The 16,888-nt window shown below is 41.7% G+C and overlaps 1 protein-coding gene across 6 annotated transcripts in view; it reads right to left on the reverse strand.

Moving 5' to 3' along the window:
* The window catches only part of TSNARE1 (t-SNARE domain containing 1), a 505,053-nt gene that overhangs the window by 188,295 nt on the left and 299,870 nt on the right, over positions 1-16,888 (reverse strand). For all 6 annotated transcript variants that reach the window (XM_026843158.1, XM_026843156.1, XM_026843161.1 and 3 more), the window contains one exon: positions 9,392-9,464. In XM_026843158.1, coding sequence (XP_026698959.1) covers positions 9,392-9,464 — 73 coding nt within the window. The remainder of the gene's footprint in view (positions 1-9,391; positions 9,465-16,888) is intronic.

Genomic DNA, 16,888 nt, shown 5'->3' on the forward strand with positions numbered 1-16,888 from the left:
GGGTGGTAGGAGCTTAGGTAGACTGAAAAAAAGTCCTGGAGGGGTTGGTCTTTTCATTTCTCTTTGGCTTTGGTATGAAGAAACGGGGACTGTTCCCAAACAGGTGGGATAACCCCAGCCCTGGGTCCAGGATTTTCCAAAGAGCCTGAATCCCACAACAATTTTCTGTCCTCAGTCTGTGATGACAAAGGTATGGTACAGCTTGAAAACAAACAAAAAATCTAAGGAGATCACCTCGCCATTTTATTAAATTGAGGGACAGGCCCGCACCAAGGCAGACGGGGGTTCAAACAAATGCATCATGGAATTAGGAAAATATTTCTAATTTTCCAGCTAAAACACATCCTTTTCAATAGGAGTCGTGAAGGCGACTGACCTAACCAGCTCTTAGATGGAATTTGTTATGATTTTATGATACATTTGTCACACAAAGACAGAAACCATGGATGGCCCTAAGAGGTGTCTCTCAACCCTATCTATTTACCCGTCTTCTGAGATCAAGCCATGCTAATGACCAACACGACTTTTATATGTGCAATTGCTGGAGTGACGGTGGCTGGTGTTGGGGTTTTTGTCCTAATGTATCAAGGAATCAACCCGTATGACCCGAATCTTTATAGTAGCAACAGTGGACTGGTTTCACAAGGCGGCATTTTCAGTAAAACTGCTTGAAAGACAGGAAAGTGAGCTTGTGAATGAGAATTTTAAAACACTCCCACTTGGCAGTAACCAAAATGGGCCCCTTCAGATTTCGTAGTACGCTTTTATTTTTAGCACTTTAATAAGCTTAACCCTCTTTTATCACTACAACTTCTGGCTAAAAATAATAAATATAACATACTGAGAAGCACAATAACAAAAAAAAAAAAAAAAAAAAAAAAGTTTCTTTCCTAATTAAAAACAAAGTTTGGAGTGAAATTGCTTTCAGCGTGAAAATGTATTTTGCCCATTCTAATTGCTATGTACTTGGGGAGTTTTAAGCGAGTGTCATTCCACGAACAAAGGACCCTCAGCCTCTCTACAGGCTCAACCGTGGATGTTAAGGAGAAGGAAAACTATGGCAGCTCTTCTGCAGTGAAGTTTAAAATGTCTTAGGGTTAGTAATTTGCAAACTTCAGTGTAAACGTCAAGTTATAAATTCTGCACACAAGAGGATTTACAAAATAATCTTGCCTGTATGCTAAACTAAAGCTAAATGGGTCACACTGGCTTAGACTGGTGCAATGAAATACAATTTGCAGCTCCACGAGTCATCAGGATCTGCGGTTATTACTTCTAACAGAAGGCAGACAGAGCCTAGCTTTATTTGATTTGGGCAGAGCTCTCATTCTTCCACACAGCAACACACCATGACCCTCGGAGGGAAGGACTGAGGCACGGAACCATCACTCACCCTGATTTTCCAGGCAGGTCTGGGAAGATTATTTAAACTAGCCTAAAATGTCATAACCAGCTCTTCCTGCTGGTTTTCTTCAGCCAACAGCCCAAAGCCCTAGTCTATGAATAACAGCTAAAAGGTAGTGGCCAAACACGGGCATAAATTACAACACTTCAGCTCCTGAGTGATTTATACTGTCCTTGAAATGCATCTTGGAAATGTCAAGTATCTGCTACATATGTATGTGCTGAAAAATGGTATTGCCCTGCCAGAGGTTTGCCATGCCTGCCAGGATACATCTTCCAGGGATTTAAAATTCAAACGTTGTCCTACCTATATCTATTGGAAAATAGCACATCCCGCAAGAGAACAAGGTACCTCGTATCATTTGCTCTGTGCTAAATGGTAGGGTGCAGAAATACTGCCACTTTAGCAGATGCAAAGCAATTCACTGTTCTGTCTTGCAGAGACAAGTGGTCTCAAATTACTGATATTTACCACAGGAGAAGAGTCGGCATGTGAAGAGTTTCCTGAGGGCGCACGGTATGGCCTCAACCTTCACGGCCTGGTGGACACTTCCAGACACCTAACTGAGGTACCCACAGTCCCCATATGATGCTCTCAGGTGGTTTGGGGCAATCCGAGGCTCTAGTTTTAATCCCACGGAATTTGCAAATAGGAGGATATCACATCATGGCAACAGACCTGATTCACTTTGATTACTTTCAATCTCCTTTTTCTGATGAAAAAAAGGTGTTTCAACAAGACATTTCTTTTGTGCAGAAATTTATAGGCATGTCTTTTTTTTTTTTTTTTTTCTCTAAAATAATCTCTGAAAGTAATTTAAAGACCAGAAAAGCATTCAATCGAGTTTTGATTGGGAATTTCCAGCTACTTATCTGTAGCATGCTCTTTCTTTTTCATTGTGCTGTAAACAACACTTTTTCCAATTTAAAGAAATACAATTTCAAACTGCAAGTAAATATCTTTAAAATTACAAAAAAGAAAAGATCAAAATAATAATGTTTAATTTTTTAAAATCCAGATCATGAACTGGTAAGGTTTGGATAAATGCCTTAACTTCAGCTGAATGCCACATTTTTCAGAAGTCCACTTTCGTCTACAATTAACAACTCACCTTCCATCACGCAGCTGACTGCATATGCTATGGGGTCCTATAGCTCAGTCAACTGATGAAAGAATTGTCAAGCTGAGTTTGTCACAGGAATAAATGAGGATCAGAGGGGTAATGATTCATAGAAATAAATATACTTTATTTTTGTTTGCTGTCTTGGAAAGGTCATATATTTTACCTACAAAGTAAAGTCACTGATATTTACAACTTGCTTGACCTTTTTTTGCTTTACGTGGCGTGTTTGATCTACTTAAACCATGGCCTCCCAAGCACAGTCTGTCCGTGGCAGAATACAACACCTCCCAGCAGGTATAAAGCGACCCCCCTGAGCAGCTTTTGCCTTTATGAGATTTATTGCTCAATTGCAGCATTACCAGAAAAAAAAAAATAGAACATGGAAGTTCCAACTTCCCAAAAATTACTTCAGATAAATTGCTGCAAGAATAATCTTACTGATGGCAATAAACCTCATAAAAGAGCCTTTTTTTTTCTTGTATAAAATAATCTGGCTCATTAACTGCACGTATACCAGCCCAGTCCCATTCTGAGGGTCAAACAGAGAACAGCAGACAAATCTTTAGGCAGTAGTAAATTTGCACGTGTAGAGTCACCCATTATGCTTTCCCTTACCAAGCAGCGTGTGCTGCGTTGTCAGCACTGTCAGCACTAGAGTGAAATGTAAAAGTCCACACTGAAGGGAAGACACAAAAACTCACGCTCACAGAGAGCAGAAACAGGAAAGAAGGACAAAAGCTCATTCATTATTTGTGCTGCTTATTATCTTGAGTTAGATGAGGTGGTCAGAGATCATGGTAGCCCACACCAACAATTCACTTGTAGCCATGGTCATCACCCTGTGTCTAACATGAAACCGAGCACCTTGCAGAATAGAATCTTCAGTGCTTGTCCAAAGCCAAGATCGTGTGAAAAGTAATAGGGGAAGCCACTGCTGCTGCTGCAGCCCAGATAAAAAGGGAGAGCAAGGTCAGGGGTATACACAGTGTTGTGACCTTTACACTGTAGTCTACAAGGCAGTTAAGGGCAGCAAGACCAAGCAATCTCAGCAGCTGGGGTGGGTTACAATAAAGCTTTGTTATACTCCAATAACAGACCAACACGCTGATGGTAGGGCATGTACCCAGGATGCACAAAGAAATCGGAGGTTTCTTGGGAAGTGAGTGCGAAGTGGAATAGATTATCACTGATTTGGAAACACCCCGGTGTACCCTTCACGCATGGGCTGTGCTCTGTACGGACGTGTAACTCCATGTCTCAACAAGTGGCTGAAAGCAAGAAAGACAAGAGAAGATTTCCCAATTCATCAGGAACCAATAAGAACGTAAATGTACCCATTCACATAATAGCCTCCTATGAGATCACTTAGGAAACTCAACCAAATGAGGGACTTTGCAGACCACATTCAGCTGAACGTAGATATTAAGGCTGTTACATTCAGGTATTCAGGGACCATTCTCAAGACGTGTTCATTTTCTGCAGATGTCCCAGCTGAGACACATAACTCAGGAGCATTTAGTTAAGGATCCAGTCGAACGATTTCCGAGCTCTGTTTGCATTAGTGCATCTGACAACAGACTCTTGGTTGTGTCATTCAGGCAGTCAGACTGGAGGAGGACACGTGTGGAAGCGTGCTAATGGACCCTCTTGACTCTTGACAGTGTCTACTTGTTAAACCAGACTTCAGGCCGGAAAGGCAACAGTATTTAAAACAAGCAACAAAACTGAGCTGATTTCACAGGTGAAGAAAAAAAAAACAAACAAACAAACCAAAAAAAACACCAAAAAAACCAACCAAAACCAACCAACCAACCAACCAAAAAACCACAACACTCAACCCCCCCCAAACCTAAAAAAAACCCCCTCCCTACATTCAAAAGCTTATAAAATAAGCAATATATTTGCATTCATGAAAATATATTTTACTTTGAAGGAGGTTGTTTATTATTATCATTAGACAATAAGTGACAATGTGGTTTATCACTGAATCCCAGCAGTACTTGAGGACTGAATATATTGACACCATCAGGAGGTTCTTCTGAGACTGAAGGAAAGCACCAGCTGCCATGCTTATATTTATCTTGGCAGGTCTGTGGGCTCTAGTCTGACAGATAGCATGTAGTGATGTTTGTAAAGTGAGGGAGCATCCACTTTATATCACGTTATGGAGTTTCTTCACCCTATTATTTTCAAATATAAAATGCCCAGACTTCAAGTGTGAAGTGAAACATTAGTTGCACCAAGACCTAAGCCTGGAAAAGTAATGGAAGAAAAAGAAAGTCAGAGGAATTCTTTTGCTTGATGCAGTGGAGTCTTCTTCCAGAAAGAGGGATTTGCTGCGCATCGATTTGTGTACGTTTGGTCTGCACAAAGACGTAGAGGACTGGTAAATTAGTCGCTGTGTCTCTGCTGCTGTAATCTTAAAATATGTGGCCAGTATTTGATCTTGGGATCTCTTCCCATTTTAGGGAGTTGGGGATGTCACAGGTACACTGACAGAAAGTTGGTTCAAAAACCATCCAAGAGAAAGAAACATGACTCGTTTAGAAGCGTAAATGTTTGCAGGACAATGTGAGTCTTTCTTTGTGACTTTGAGAAATGTGACGGAGCTGCAGTGATATAACTGGTGAAAGCTGAATGAAAATAGTTCAGATAAGGGATGTAGATCTTGCATGTTATTTTGGCATAACTAGTCAGGTTATATACACAGGTAGGATGGGAAAACAGCTCCTCTAAACCAAAAAGAGAACAGCATTTTCTTTTGCCTTAGGCAAAAAGAATGCAATAACTGTATTATTCGGGTCATCTTTATTCTCTGTTACAACACAGGCAGAAGCCTACAGAGGTAGACAAATATGCACTTGCCTTCATGAGGTACTAATACAAATAGTGGCAGCTGCATTGCTCACCCTTTCTTCAGAGGAACTGGGGATTCTCTTCTCCCAAAGAGCAGTTATAAAATTTGTTTCATGGAACTGTGTCTATTTATCCCAGCACGGCAAAGAGAAGAACAAGCTTGTACCTGTAAAATAATGTTATTTAGTCTGAAACAGTGGGAAAGTTTCAAGCTGTCGAGGCACTTGTAGTTCAGTTGAGTGGCCATTTATGAGAACAGAAATAAGTGACTGTTGCTCTAGCAACCAACCCCAACATCATTTCCTTGGGTGCTTTTGGCTGAAGAACCCTTCTGTTACCATGAGAATGAAGTTTAGCACTGGAGATGGATGGGCCTCTTCTAGACACCTGCAGATATTGCCATTTGTGCATCAGATCCACAAAGTTATTATCAACGGACTCCAGAACCTCTCGGATTGTTTGCTGTGTTATCCCTGCAACAGATATTGGGGTGGTTGAAGGTCCCCTGGGCCTTTGAATGTGAAGCTGCTCCTATCTGTCTGCAGAGGGCCTCATCCACTTGTTTTTTCCTCATCAGATAGCCCACAGCAGACAACCAGTCCAACGCCCTCTTTGCCAGTCCTCTTTTTAATCCTAACACATAAACTCTTCACCAGTTCCTCATCCATCCATCCCCAGGCAGAGCTCCCAGCACTCCACCTGCTCTCTTACATAAAGGGTGACTCCTCCTCATCTTCCTATCCTGTTTTTCCTAAGGAGCCTGGATCCTTCTAAGGCAAGACTCCAGTCATGGGAGCCATACCATGTCTCCACAGCCCCACGGCTCTGCAACCACACACAGCTCTAACTCTTCGTCTTTATTTCCCATACTGTGTGCATTAGTGTAATGATGATGCGGAAGTTCTGGACACAACTTATACGATCAATGTGATCAAGTTAACATCACTTTATTAAAGGATACACAACAATTTATAGACTATCATAAAGCACACATGCAGCTACTTGATTGCTAATAGGCTAAAACTACTTGTCCACGCACCCTCATGCCCTCTATGGTTGGTCCCGTTGTGGTGTCCATGCGCAGTTCTTCTGTTAGGCAAACATCTTGTTTTCCACCTTCCAGTTTTCTTATCTTTTTGCAACCCACGCAGTTTCTCGGCCCCTTGGCCTTGCAGGTGTTCTTCACAACAGCTACAGCCTGATTACAGCGGGGCCACTCAGTCTGGATCGCTCATCACATGGCCGTTGTTTCCCAGCCATTCCACAGTGTATGGCACTTCCGAGATGCACCCCAGCATGCTGAGCTCCTCGAGATGGTTTGGAGTATTTCTCCGCAATGGTGCCTTCTTGATGACTTTGTGAACCCGTCCTGTCACACCGCCCCATGACCTTTACTCAGCAGTCCCGTTCAGTGCTCCCTCACATGGCTGCTGGTCACCCCATCCCTCCACCATCATTCCTAGTTTAAAGACATCTTTATGAGGTCTGCAATCCTACTGGTGAAAATAGTTTTGCCCTGCCTGGTTAGGGGATCCCACCTCTCCCAAGAAGATGCTGAATCTGCAGACAGGGTCGCATGGCTATAGAATCCAAAACCATGTTGCCAACATTAATTCCACAGCCAATTAATTATTGGTTTCTCCTATGAGTGCCCCACTCCTCACACTCTTTCCCCTTACCAGCACTCTATGTGACGAAGCTGCATAGGGATGCTTTTGTCAAGATCTTCTGTAAGATTGTGCTGAAAAGATTAATTCTGTTGATTCAGAGGTAACCTACCCCACTAGCTTATTTTGGCTTTGACAGCTTGGGCTTACTGATAGGATAATGCTTAGCAAAATGTTCCTATCAAGGAGATGCCATGACTAGGGACATGGACATGAAGTTTATTTGCAGAAGATAAAAAAATAACAGACATGATACCCCAAGCCTGCATTTCCCCTCATCTGTTTCCCCCTTGCATGGCAGAAATTGTCCTCTGCCCTGGGGAGGGTTATGGATGTATTCATTAAGAAGCTGGCCCCCACACTAGCTAATTTTATGTTTTTGTAAGAAGTATGCATTACTCTGCCTGTGCCATGCATAGGCCAGACAATTTCTTTCCATTAATTCTTTCCAGCTCAGGTGAACCAGAGAGTGCTTTTCTCTACAGCCCTGGGAGCGTTTTGTTGAGTGGTGCTCCTCACATTCCCTGGATATGTGTTTTACCTGGGTTTTCTAGACAAGCACACACAGAGCTTTCATTTCATGCATGTAAGTGAAATGTATAAAAAAAACCAACAAACAAAAAACCAAAACCAAGTGCCAAGAGAATTGTCTTTTATCATCATTGCATCTGAATTTTCACTGTTGGGGTTTCAACTCCCTTTACCTCGTGACTCAATCTCACTTACTTCTGGGTAATATGAATGTCAAAAGATAAAGAGTAGGATCTTTCAGTGATTGGTTGGGAAGATACCTTGACCAGCTGCCAGGCTGAAAAGATACTCTTAAAAATACTATTAAAAATCTGCTGCAGTGAAAGAGGAAGAAGAAAGAATGTGTCAGATATAAAAGCAACAAAACCCTTATGCTGGCTCAAAGACAAAATGTCCGACTTAGTCTGTTTCTCACAGGCAAGTTAATCCTGGGGTTGCTTCTATGCATGGGCAGCATCTTAAAATAATAAATATTGCCTTAAGAAAAGGAGTTACAAGTATCTGGGAGATAGCTGATGTATGTTGTCATGTCCCTCAAGGCATTAGCATCTGATGTGGTTTTAGGAGATGAATCAGGCTCCAAAGTTATCCATGTACAAAAATGAGCTTCCAAACATGCTTTAAAAAAAAAAATAATCTAAAAAGTTGGGTTTAGATATCATCTTGATTTTTTTCTGCACCTGTGAACCTCAGTGGTGTTTCTCAGTGGGATGCAGCTAGCTCATTTCAGTGTGAAATGAGGTATCTTATGCGAAGGGAAACTTTCAAAGGTAAGAGCTTGGCAAAGAAATCCAGAGTGATTAATAAAGAGCAGAGAAGAGATTCTTCTTTTATGATCTACATATGGCTGTCTTAGGACTTGATCCAGCTCCCAGGAGCTCCAGTGAGAACTCCAGCTGAGTGCTGCAGGGTAGAAAAATCTCCACAAATCTTGCTTCTCTGGAGTTTAGGTCCCTCAACGTGGCTTTAGGACTGTTAGATCTCAAATTTGGAAGTAGACAGTTGCTTCTGAAGCACAGCACAGTATTATCACACATACTCAAAATGAGAGATGAAAAAAAAAAAAAGTGTTGGATTGTTCTTAGTGGCATCTGAAGGCAGCGGTGACAAAGACAAAGGTCAGAGGAAATCTGAAAGGAGCAGACCTATTCTATCTTCTCCCTCTATTCACAAAAAAAAGTGGTGGCTATCAGTAATGGGCTGCTCTGAAAGATAATACCAGGGGTTACTCTTTTCCCAAGTTTTCTCCACCACACTGCTAGCCAGTGGTAGTTAGAGAGCAAGAGGAGGTCAACTCATAGGCAGCAGAAGTTTCAGACTACGCATAGTGAGCACGATCATGATATCAGGCTACTGTAAATTTAATCAGACACACCCTGTAATATGAAAAGAAAATTCCATTTAGGAGAAGCAAGAAGCTTAATTTTCTCCACCACCATCAATAATCGTAACAATAATTGCTACTGCTATTGTTTTTTAATTACACTTCCAGGTAGAAAGGAAGAATTGGATCCCTTTCCAGTTAATGTTATATATTCTCCAGCTTCCTTTTTACAGTCAAAAGGGAACGGATTCATCTCCTCGTGAATTCTATTTTATGCTAAATATACCAGCTAACTATCCTTAATATGAGAACCCAATTGCACAGGGCAGTTTGTCAGATCAAAACATCACCGGATGCACAAAATGCCCCAAACCCAAGAAAAATAATCACAGCATCAACAAACAGCTGCTCATGAGGGACCACGCAACATCACACTGGAATGGTGCAGGAGGGTTACAAAGACCATACTTTAATGGGATACCTACCTATTGTGTCTCCTTGCTCATGCACCATGGAGGCCAGGTCTTTAATGATCTGGTTCACATCCAACATGTCACTCTGAAAAGACAGAAAGTCTAACATTAATGATGAAGGGGGGAATAACCAAGCGTAACAGACATGTTCTGCAGTCAAGCTTTGCAAAGCAAAAAAAAACAAAAACAAAAAACCCACCAAACACAAAAACAAACCCAAACATAGAAAACTTTGTCTGTCTAAAATTAAAATAAAAATTTATAAAGCTCTCATAGTAAATAAAAAATCCCCTTAAAGCCATTGTTTGCTGGATCTAAATCAGCCCGTTGACTCAAGTTTTCTATAAGAATCAAGTAGAATGATCAGATTATACGGTTGCTTTTCAGAATTGTGGAGGAGTAATGAAAAAAAAACCCCAACAATAAAAACAACAGCATCAAACCCTTTTCTTACTAAAAAAAAAAAAATGTTGATGAAGGCCATTCATCCCAGAATGTTGATTTTTACGTGGAAAAGGCAATCTTTCAGCATAGCATCTGTCTGATAAAATACTCTGCGTAAACTGATGGAAGGTATTATCAAGAAGTCACTGAATTTGAAATCTCCTCATTGGTAAGATAATAAGGAGAAACCTGCTTGATGGATGGATTCATTTATATGTTTCAGGTATAAAAAAGAACCCACAAACATTTTCCCAGTTACAATGCAGCAGATTGACAGCGAGTTTGTGTAAGGGACTGTGTCGGACGGTCTGTCTCAAGCATTGCTGTTGCACCACCACCAGTTCCTGGCCTCAGTGTCCCGTGGACATGGAGGAGTACGCTCTGGAGAAGAGGAACTGTCCCAGACAAAGCCACGACATCTGCCCAAAGTTAAATCGGGGTGAAGAGGACCATGAGACATTGAGCCCAGTGGAAATGGGTGGGCTTTGTGGAGAAATCTGGGACAATAGAAGGAATGTGTACTCCTCTCTCAGGATCTCTCTCTCTCCCTCTCAGCCTTGTCGTCACTTTTGGAGCTTGGAGCACCATCACCTTCACCAGGACCGAGCCAACGGCACATTGCTGGATCCATGGTGGTGGTAATTAATCTTGCTGCATCTCTGCCGTTTCCTTGCTTAGGGATTCTGACTCCTCCTTCCTTTTTCTCTCTGTCCTATCGCTATTACCAGTTGTATGCAAAATAAAGTCCACAAGGTTGTACGGCATCAGACCTTGTTTGTGTCTTAATCTCACTCCTGGGATCATTTAAGAACCCTCCCCGATATCGGATCAGGACAGTTTGTTTCCCTCTTTTGTGAAAACACAAGAGCAAATGTTGACTTCATATGACACTGGCTCTTCGAAAACCCATCAAATTAACAATAATAGACATAATAACAGAGAGACAGCTAAATGCACTGCCAGTAAGACAACATTAGCAGAGCAGAAAACAAGACACCCAGACAGGATGCAGTTTGTTAAGCTGTACATATCACAGAATCACAGAAACATTAAGGCTGGCAGGAACCTCTAGAAACCATTTAGTCCAACACCTCTTCTCAGAGCAGTCAATTAAAACAGGTTGTTCAGGGCCATGTCCACTTGATTTTGTATATATAGAAGGATGGAGACCCCACAGACTGAAAGGCCAATAGTATGTTCATGTTTTCTTGTACGGGGGAACCCCGAACTGGATGATTTCTAAAACGTTGAAAACATTTCCTAAGAATCTGCTTCTCCCGAGGCTAATTGCTCAGAAATTCATTTATCTGCTCAGGTCCTCTTGCAACTCTAGTCCATCATGCCAAAAGGACCAATTGCCTCCATCCCACTTCTAAAGAACACAGCTTCCCCACTGGCAAGTTTAGAAAACGGTACAAAATGAATCCATGCCCTTCTACTGAAGTTTGTTAAGCGACATAACATTTAATCATATAACGCATATAATACAGCAGAATGACATTCATTTGCAGTGAAGCCTGAGAGTCCCATTGTGGATTCTAGAATATACCGAATTGTTGAATAGCTGAAGAAGAGGAGAAACTAAAGGTTTTAAAAAGCTGTGAGAAATCATAATAAAACAGAAAACAAAACCCCCAACTAAAGACCGGGTAATATATCACAAAATGCACTTCATTCATTCACTTGTCAAGTATAATGAAGCTTTAATTATGTATGGTATTATTCATAACTTGCAAATACTGCAGAATATTTTGTAAAAGCAATGAAGTTTAAGTAACTTGAGATTGCACTTGAGCACTGTGGTAGTAAATCTTTGCCAGGAAATGAGAAGAAATTAGTTGTGTGGTTTTTGGGTGGGGGAGGTTTTTGTTTGGGGGTTTTTTTTGGTAAAAAAATCTTTGAAAGGAGAAAGTTTAACAAAATGTGAAGAATGGAGAATTAACTTTAATGTGTTGTTCTGCTCTAATTTAACTGCTTAGTAAAAGATGATTAAGGGAAAATTAAACAAACAAATAGTAATACTAAAAAAGCCCAGAATGCTCATTTGTCTCTCTTGGCTAAATTGCCACTGACATTAGTCTTTGGTTTCTGCTACTTGCAACACGAAGAAAATTCTTTCTATCCTTCACTCGTTTTGATTTTGTTCTGCTTCTTTTACAGTGAAGGCAACTTAAAACTCATGAGCATGTTTTTGCATGTGCATTTGGTTAGATAGAAGTTCTTGCAATATATTGAATTATACATTTCCTCCCCCCCAAGTATTTCCACTGGAATAAAACAAGAGGGCAATTCTGTCTAAGAAAGATCAGATGATCTGTTGACTCCTCATCGAGTCCTCCTCAGCGAATTCAACCACAAGCACTTGGGCTGTCTGCCTCCCAATCCCCAGATATTATGACAAGAAGAATGAGAAAGGAAATTCAATGCTGCATACGAACGGTGCTGTTTCAGATTTGCCATTTATATTCAGGTACTTGGGATGAAACAGCCATCTGCTGCGGCAGAGTATAGATCCTTTTCATAACATTGCAACAACACTTAAAATTACTGTTTAGCAAATATGCATTAAAGCCAGCCACTGAGTTGTTAGGGAGGAAAAAATGCGACTGTTGTATTTAAGGAAAATCAAACAGGGGTGAGTTGTAAAAGCACAGAGCACAAAGCAATCTGACCTGAAGCAAGGAATCTGTTGAATAATTTAACCTGGCAATGTGAAGTTTCAAAGTTCCTGATATATGTAAGCAAAACAAAAGGAAAAAAAAAAAAAAAAGACAGAAATAAAGACCTTCTATGATGGAATATACCTAAGAGCTATGCTCCTGTTCCTTCTTGGAGGGTTAGCTCTATCATGAAGTTACGTCTGAACTTGCCGGGCATCAGTTTGTTAGCAAAATCAGATTGCCTTTGCTTTCCCACATTTGCACACACTATGCGAATCCACGGTGAAATACAGCTCCTCATAAATCCCGTTGACTCCACAGAAGCTGGGAGTGCAACAGCGGGCTGTCGTTCCAAAAATGTTGTTTCCCTGCCAGCTAACTAGGCTGGGGTTTCTTGGGTTTTAATCAACACCAGCCTTTCCTGTCTGGCAAGAATTCACTCACTGCATTCTGCAGCAAGAGGGAGACAGATTTAAATTGTTTCTGCTAAATCCTCTGTGTTTGGTTTTTTTTGTTGGTGTTTTTTGTTTTGTTTTGGTTTTGTGTTTTTTTTTTTTTTTTAGAAATGGAGAAATCCATTGTTCAGATTAGTAGACAGGATTTAATGTCATCCATGCTGGAGCAAAAAGAATTAAACTAGTCAACAGTAAAATCAGAGATGCCAAAAAGAAATGGCAGTAGCTAAAGGCGACAAAAAAAAAAAAAAAAAAAAAAAAAAAATGAAAGAGTTTGGGATCCTAAAGATCTGGAGGATTAACTCTCACTAAGGAAAATTAGTTTGGAAACTTCATAGCAGAAAGCACTAGGTTAAAATCACAGGACTGTTTGAATCATTTAACCTGACTCAGAAAGTGAGTAATGTCACTGCAGACTACTGGGATTTTGGAAGAAAATCTGAAATTCCAACACTGGCACAGAAACAACTGGAAATATGGTTTTGCAGATAGACCAGAATTTTCAATTTCCCATTTTTTACTTTAACAAGATAACAATTTCAACATTTTTTTAAATTAATCCGGGAGCAAGTCTGGTTGTAAAACCCAGACGTTGTTACCAAGATGGGGACAACCTAATCCTAAATCCCAGCAGCCCATTTCCCTACGGCATGAACATTATGGAGATATTTGCCAAGACAGCAAATAAGCAAACCTTCTCTCGCTTCCACTCTCATGCTTAGTGGGGTGAAGATTTATCCACACTGAAAAATTCTAACATAGCCCTGACCTTAATGATATCCTAAGGACACTTCTGTATTCCAGCCACGAGAACAGTGTTAAATAAACCAGAGAGGGGAAACACGCTCTCCTCAAATGAACACAGAACAAGCATGTGCTGTCAGTAAATTCTCTCTCAAATTCAGCCAGATCCAAGCATCCTTTATCAATGTCGTCTCAGGTTCTTGAGGGAAGAGTCATACTTATTTCTAAGGATGTTTGCCTTAGGTTTATATATAAAAAAAACCAGCATCAGAAGTATTAGCATGTGTGTTTTTGTGTGTACTCACAAATCATTCATCCCTTTTTTTTTTTTTTAAAGGACTGCAAATTAACATCTAAATTAATTGCTGACTCAATGTTCAGGAGTTGCTGAATTCTACAAGTGAGGTCTCATTCTGCTCCATCATCCACCCTGCAACAAGCAGCCAGGAGAGCTATAAAATAAATCTGAAAGAGATTCTGAAAAATGTAATATAACATCCATGTGTGTATTTCTGTATATGGAAGCACTCCAAACGTAAACAAAGCAAAACAAAACCTAGCGCTTGTTATCTTTTTGGGAAAGAAAAAAAAAAAAAAAAAAAAAAACAAAACCCAACAAACCTTTGTAATGTCTATCACGTTTTACCAAAGAGATGCTGAGATGCTCCTTGAGTGTTGTCCCATCTAATGGACATCTAAACCCTTGGGGCATCTCCTACCCTGTGGTCCACCGTGTGCGAACCAGAGATCCAGAGCGCACAGAAAGATGAATCAAAGTATGGTCTTTGTCTATCCCCATTCTCTTCTGCAAGATAGGGGAAGGAAGGGAAAGGAAAAAAAAAAATATAAAAAGTGAGCAAGCTTTTCTGGTGCTAGATGGACAAAAACTAAATCTTGCTGCAACAGCCTTTCACAAATATTTTTCTCTTGTCTATGGCTGGGGAGAAAAAAATGACATTCTATAAATCAAACTGATTCAGCCTAAGTAACAACAGACCAGCAGAAAATTGTTTTGAGGGCAGAAGCTATCCAGAACAGCAATTACAGACTGAGTTAGATCTCCTCTGGGACCCAACAACAGCCAGTGTGGGGAGTTTCTCTCTCCCTCTCGATTCTGCTGTCTTAGCGGTCGGTGTCACCTCAGGGAGTGTAGCGCTGCACTGCATAATCAAAATAGTTGTGCCGAGCTTCAGTATGCTAATCCAGCACCTACCTGGAGACAGAAGGCTCAATAAAAACAACAAGAAGAGTGTTCCTGTCCACCAGAAGCCAAATGGAAAGGCTGTGGAAGGTGAGATGCCTCATCAGGCAGAGGTGAGACCATTAGAGAGGACACCTCGACAGGGATGAATAAAGAGAGATCTGGGAACCATCCAGCTACGAATATTATTCATCGTCCTTATGGTGGGTTGACCCTGGCTGGATGCCAAGTGTCTACCAAAGCCGAACTGGACAGGGGAGAGAAAATATAACAAAAGGCTTGTGGGTCATGATAAGGACAGGGAGATCACTCACCAACTATCGTCACAGGCATTACAGACTTGACTTGGGGAAATCAGCTTAATTTATTACCAACCAAATCAGAGGAGGATACTGAGAAATTAAACCAAATCTTTAAAAACTCCGATGGGAAAGAGTCCTCCATTAATTTCTCCAATGTGAGTTCTTCACACTGGCTGCAGCTCTTCATGAATTGCTCCATCATGGGTCCTTCTATGGGCTACAGTCCTCCCAGCAACAGACCGCTCCATTGTGGGTCCCCCGCAGGGTCACAAGTCCTGCCAGCAAACCTGCTCCAGCGTGGGCTCCTCTCCCCACGGGGCCACAGGTCCTGCCAGGAGCCTGCTCCAGCGTGGGCTTCCCACGGGGTCACAGCCTCCTTCGGGCATCCCCCTGCTCCGGCGTGGGGTCCCCCCCGGGCTGCAGGTGGGTCTCTGCTCCCCCATGGAGCTCCATGGGTGCAGGGCACAGCTGCCTCACCACGGGCTGCACCACGGGCTGCAGGGGAACCTCTGCTCTGTGCCTGGAGCACCTCCTGCCCCCCTTCCTCACTGACCTTGGGGGCTGCAGAGCTGCTTCTCTCACATATTCTCACTCCTTTCTCTGGCTACCCTTGCACAGCAGGTTTTTGCCCTTCTTAAATATGTTAACACAGAGGCACCAACGCCAACATGGACTGGCTCAGCTTTGGCCAGTGGTGGGTCCATCTTGGAGCCATCTGGCCTTGTCTCGATCAGACACAGGGGAGGCTTCTGGCATCTTCTCACAGAAGCCACCCCTGTACTCCACCCTCACAAAACCTTGCCATGCAAATCCAATTCAAGTGAGAAACGACCCAATGACATGGGGGTGACCAAATGACCCAACCTACCATGCGATCTTCAGTGAGGATTTCTGTGTAGTGAAAGAGGAGAAGCTGTGGGGTGGAAGGATCAAATTGCTCTGCATGTTTGAAGAAGAGGCAGAAGCATCTTTTACTCCAGGACTGGCAAGAGTGGAAAAGGTGGTAATGTATTTACTGCAGTTCACTTGCCCTTGTCGAGTCTAATGGCCATCTCACAGATCAGATACAGATGTGGTTATTATTTATTTTTATGATCTACTTGAATAAATTGGATATAAGGTCTCCCACTCGTCTCCTCTGCCACCTCCAGTGTCTTCCCACCAGCAGCCATCTCACCATGAGTGGGTATGACAGGCCATTCCCTTGGAAAACTCCTCTCTTAGCCATCAAACTGCATTTGAAGACATGTCTTGACAGCCTATGTTAATGATAGGTGTCATTATCTCTGATGCTATCCAAAAGGAGCGAGGGGCGTGCGGGGGGCAACATCACGTTATTGTAACCTGTTCTAATATCTTTCAGCCTCCTTTGGCACTACGCTCTGAAGATTCACAACCCTTCATCTGGATCAGACTGCTTGCAAACATGCATGGCTACCACTCTCTCCCATGTACTCTGTACGCCTCAGTGTTTGACTTTATAGAGATTGAAGACCGTTTAAGGCAGATATTTTCTTTCATGGGAACTTTATCAGCTCCAAGTCTGTGCTGAAGGTCAGAACTGGACTGTAGTCTAAGTGAAATATAATAGTACAAATGATAGGAATAGATACCTTGCCCTTTTAAAACACTTTAGATCTAGAAATAGGAGACATGTTAATGGAGGAGGTCATCAATAATTCTGGTTTTGATTAGGTATCCTC

Source organism: Athene cunicularia, assembly GCF_003259725.1.
Source record: "Athene cunicularia isolate RWA chromosome 2 unlocalized genomic scaffold, athCun1 chr2_part1, whole genome shotgun sequence".
Taxonomy (NCBI): domain Eukaryota; kingdom Metazoa; phylum Chordata; class Aves; order Strigiformes; family Strigidae; genus Athene; species Athene cunicularia.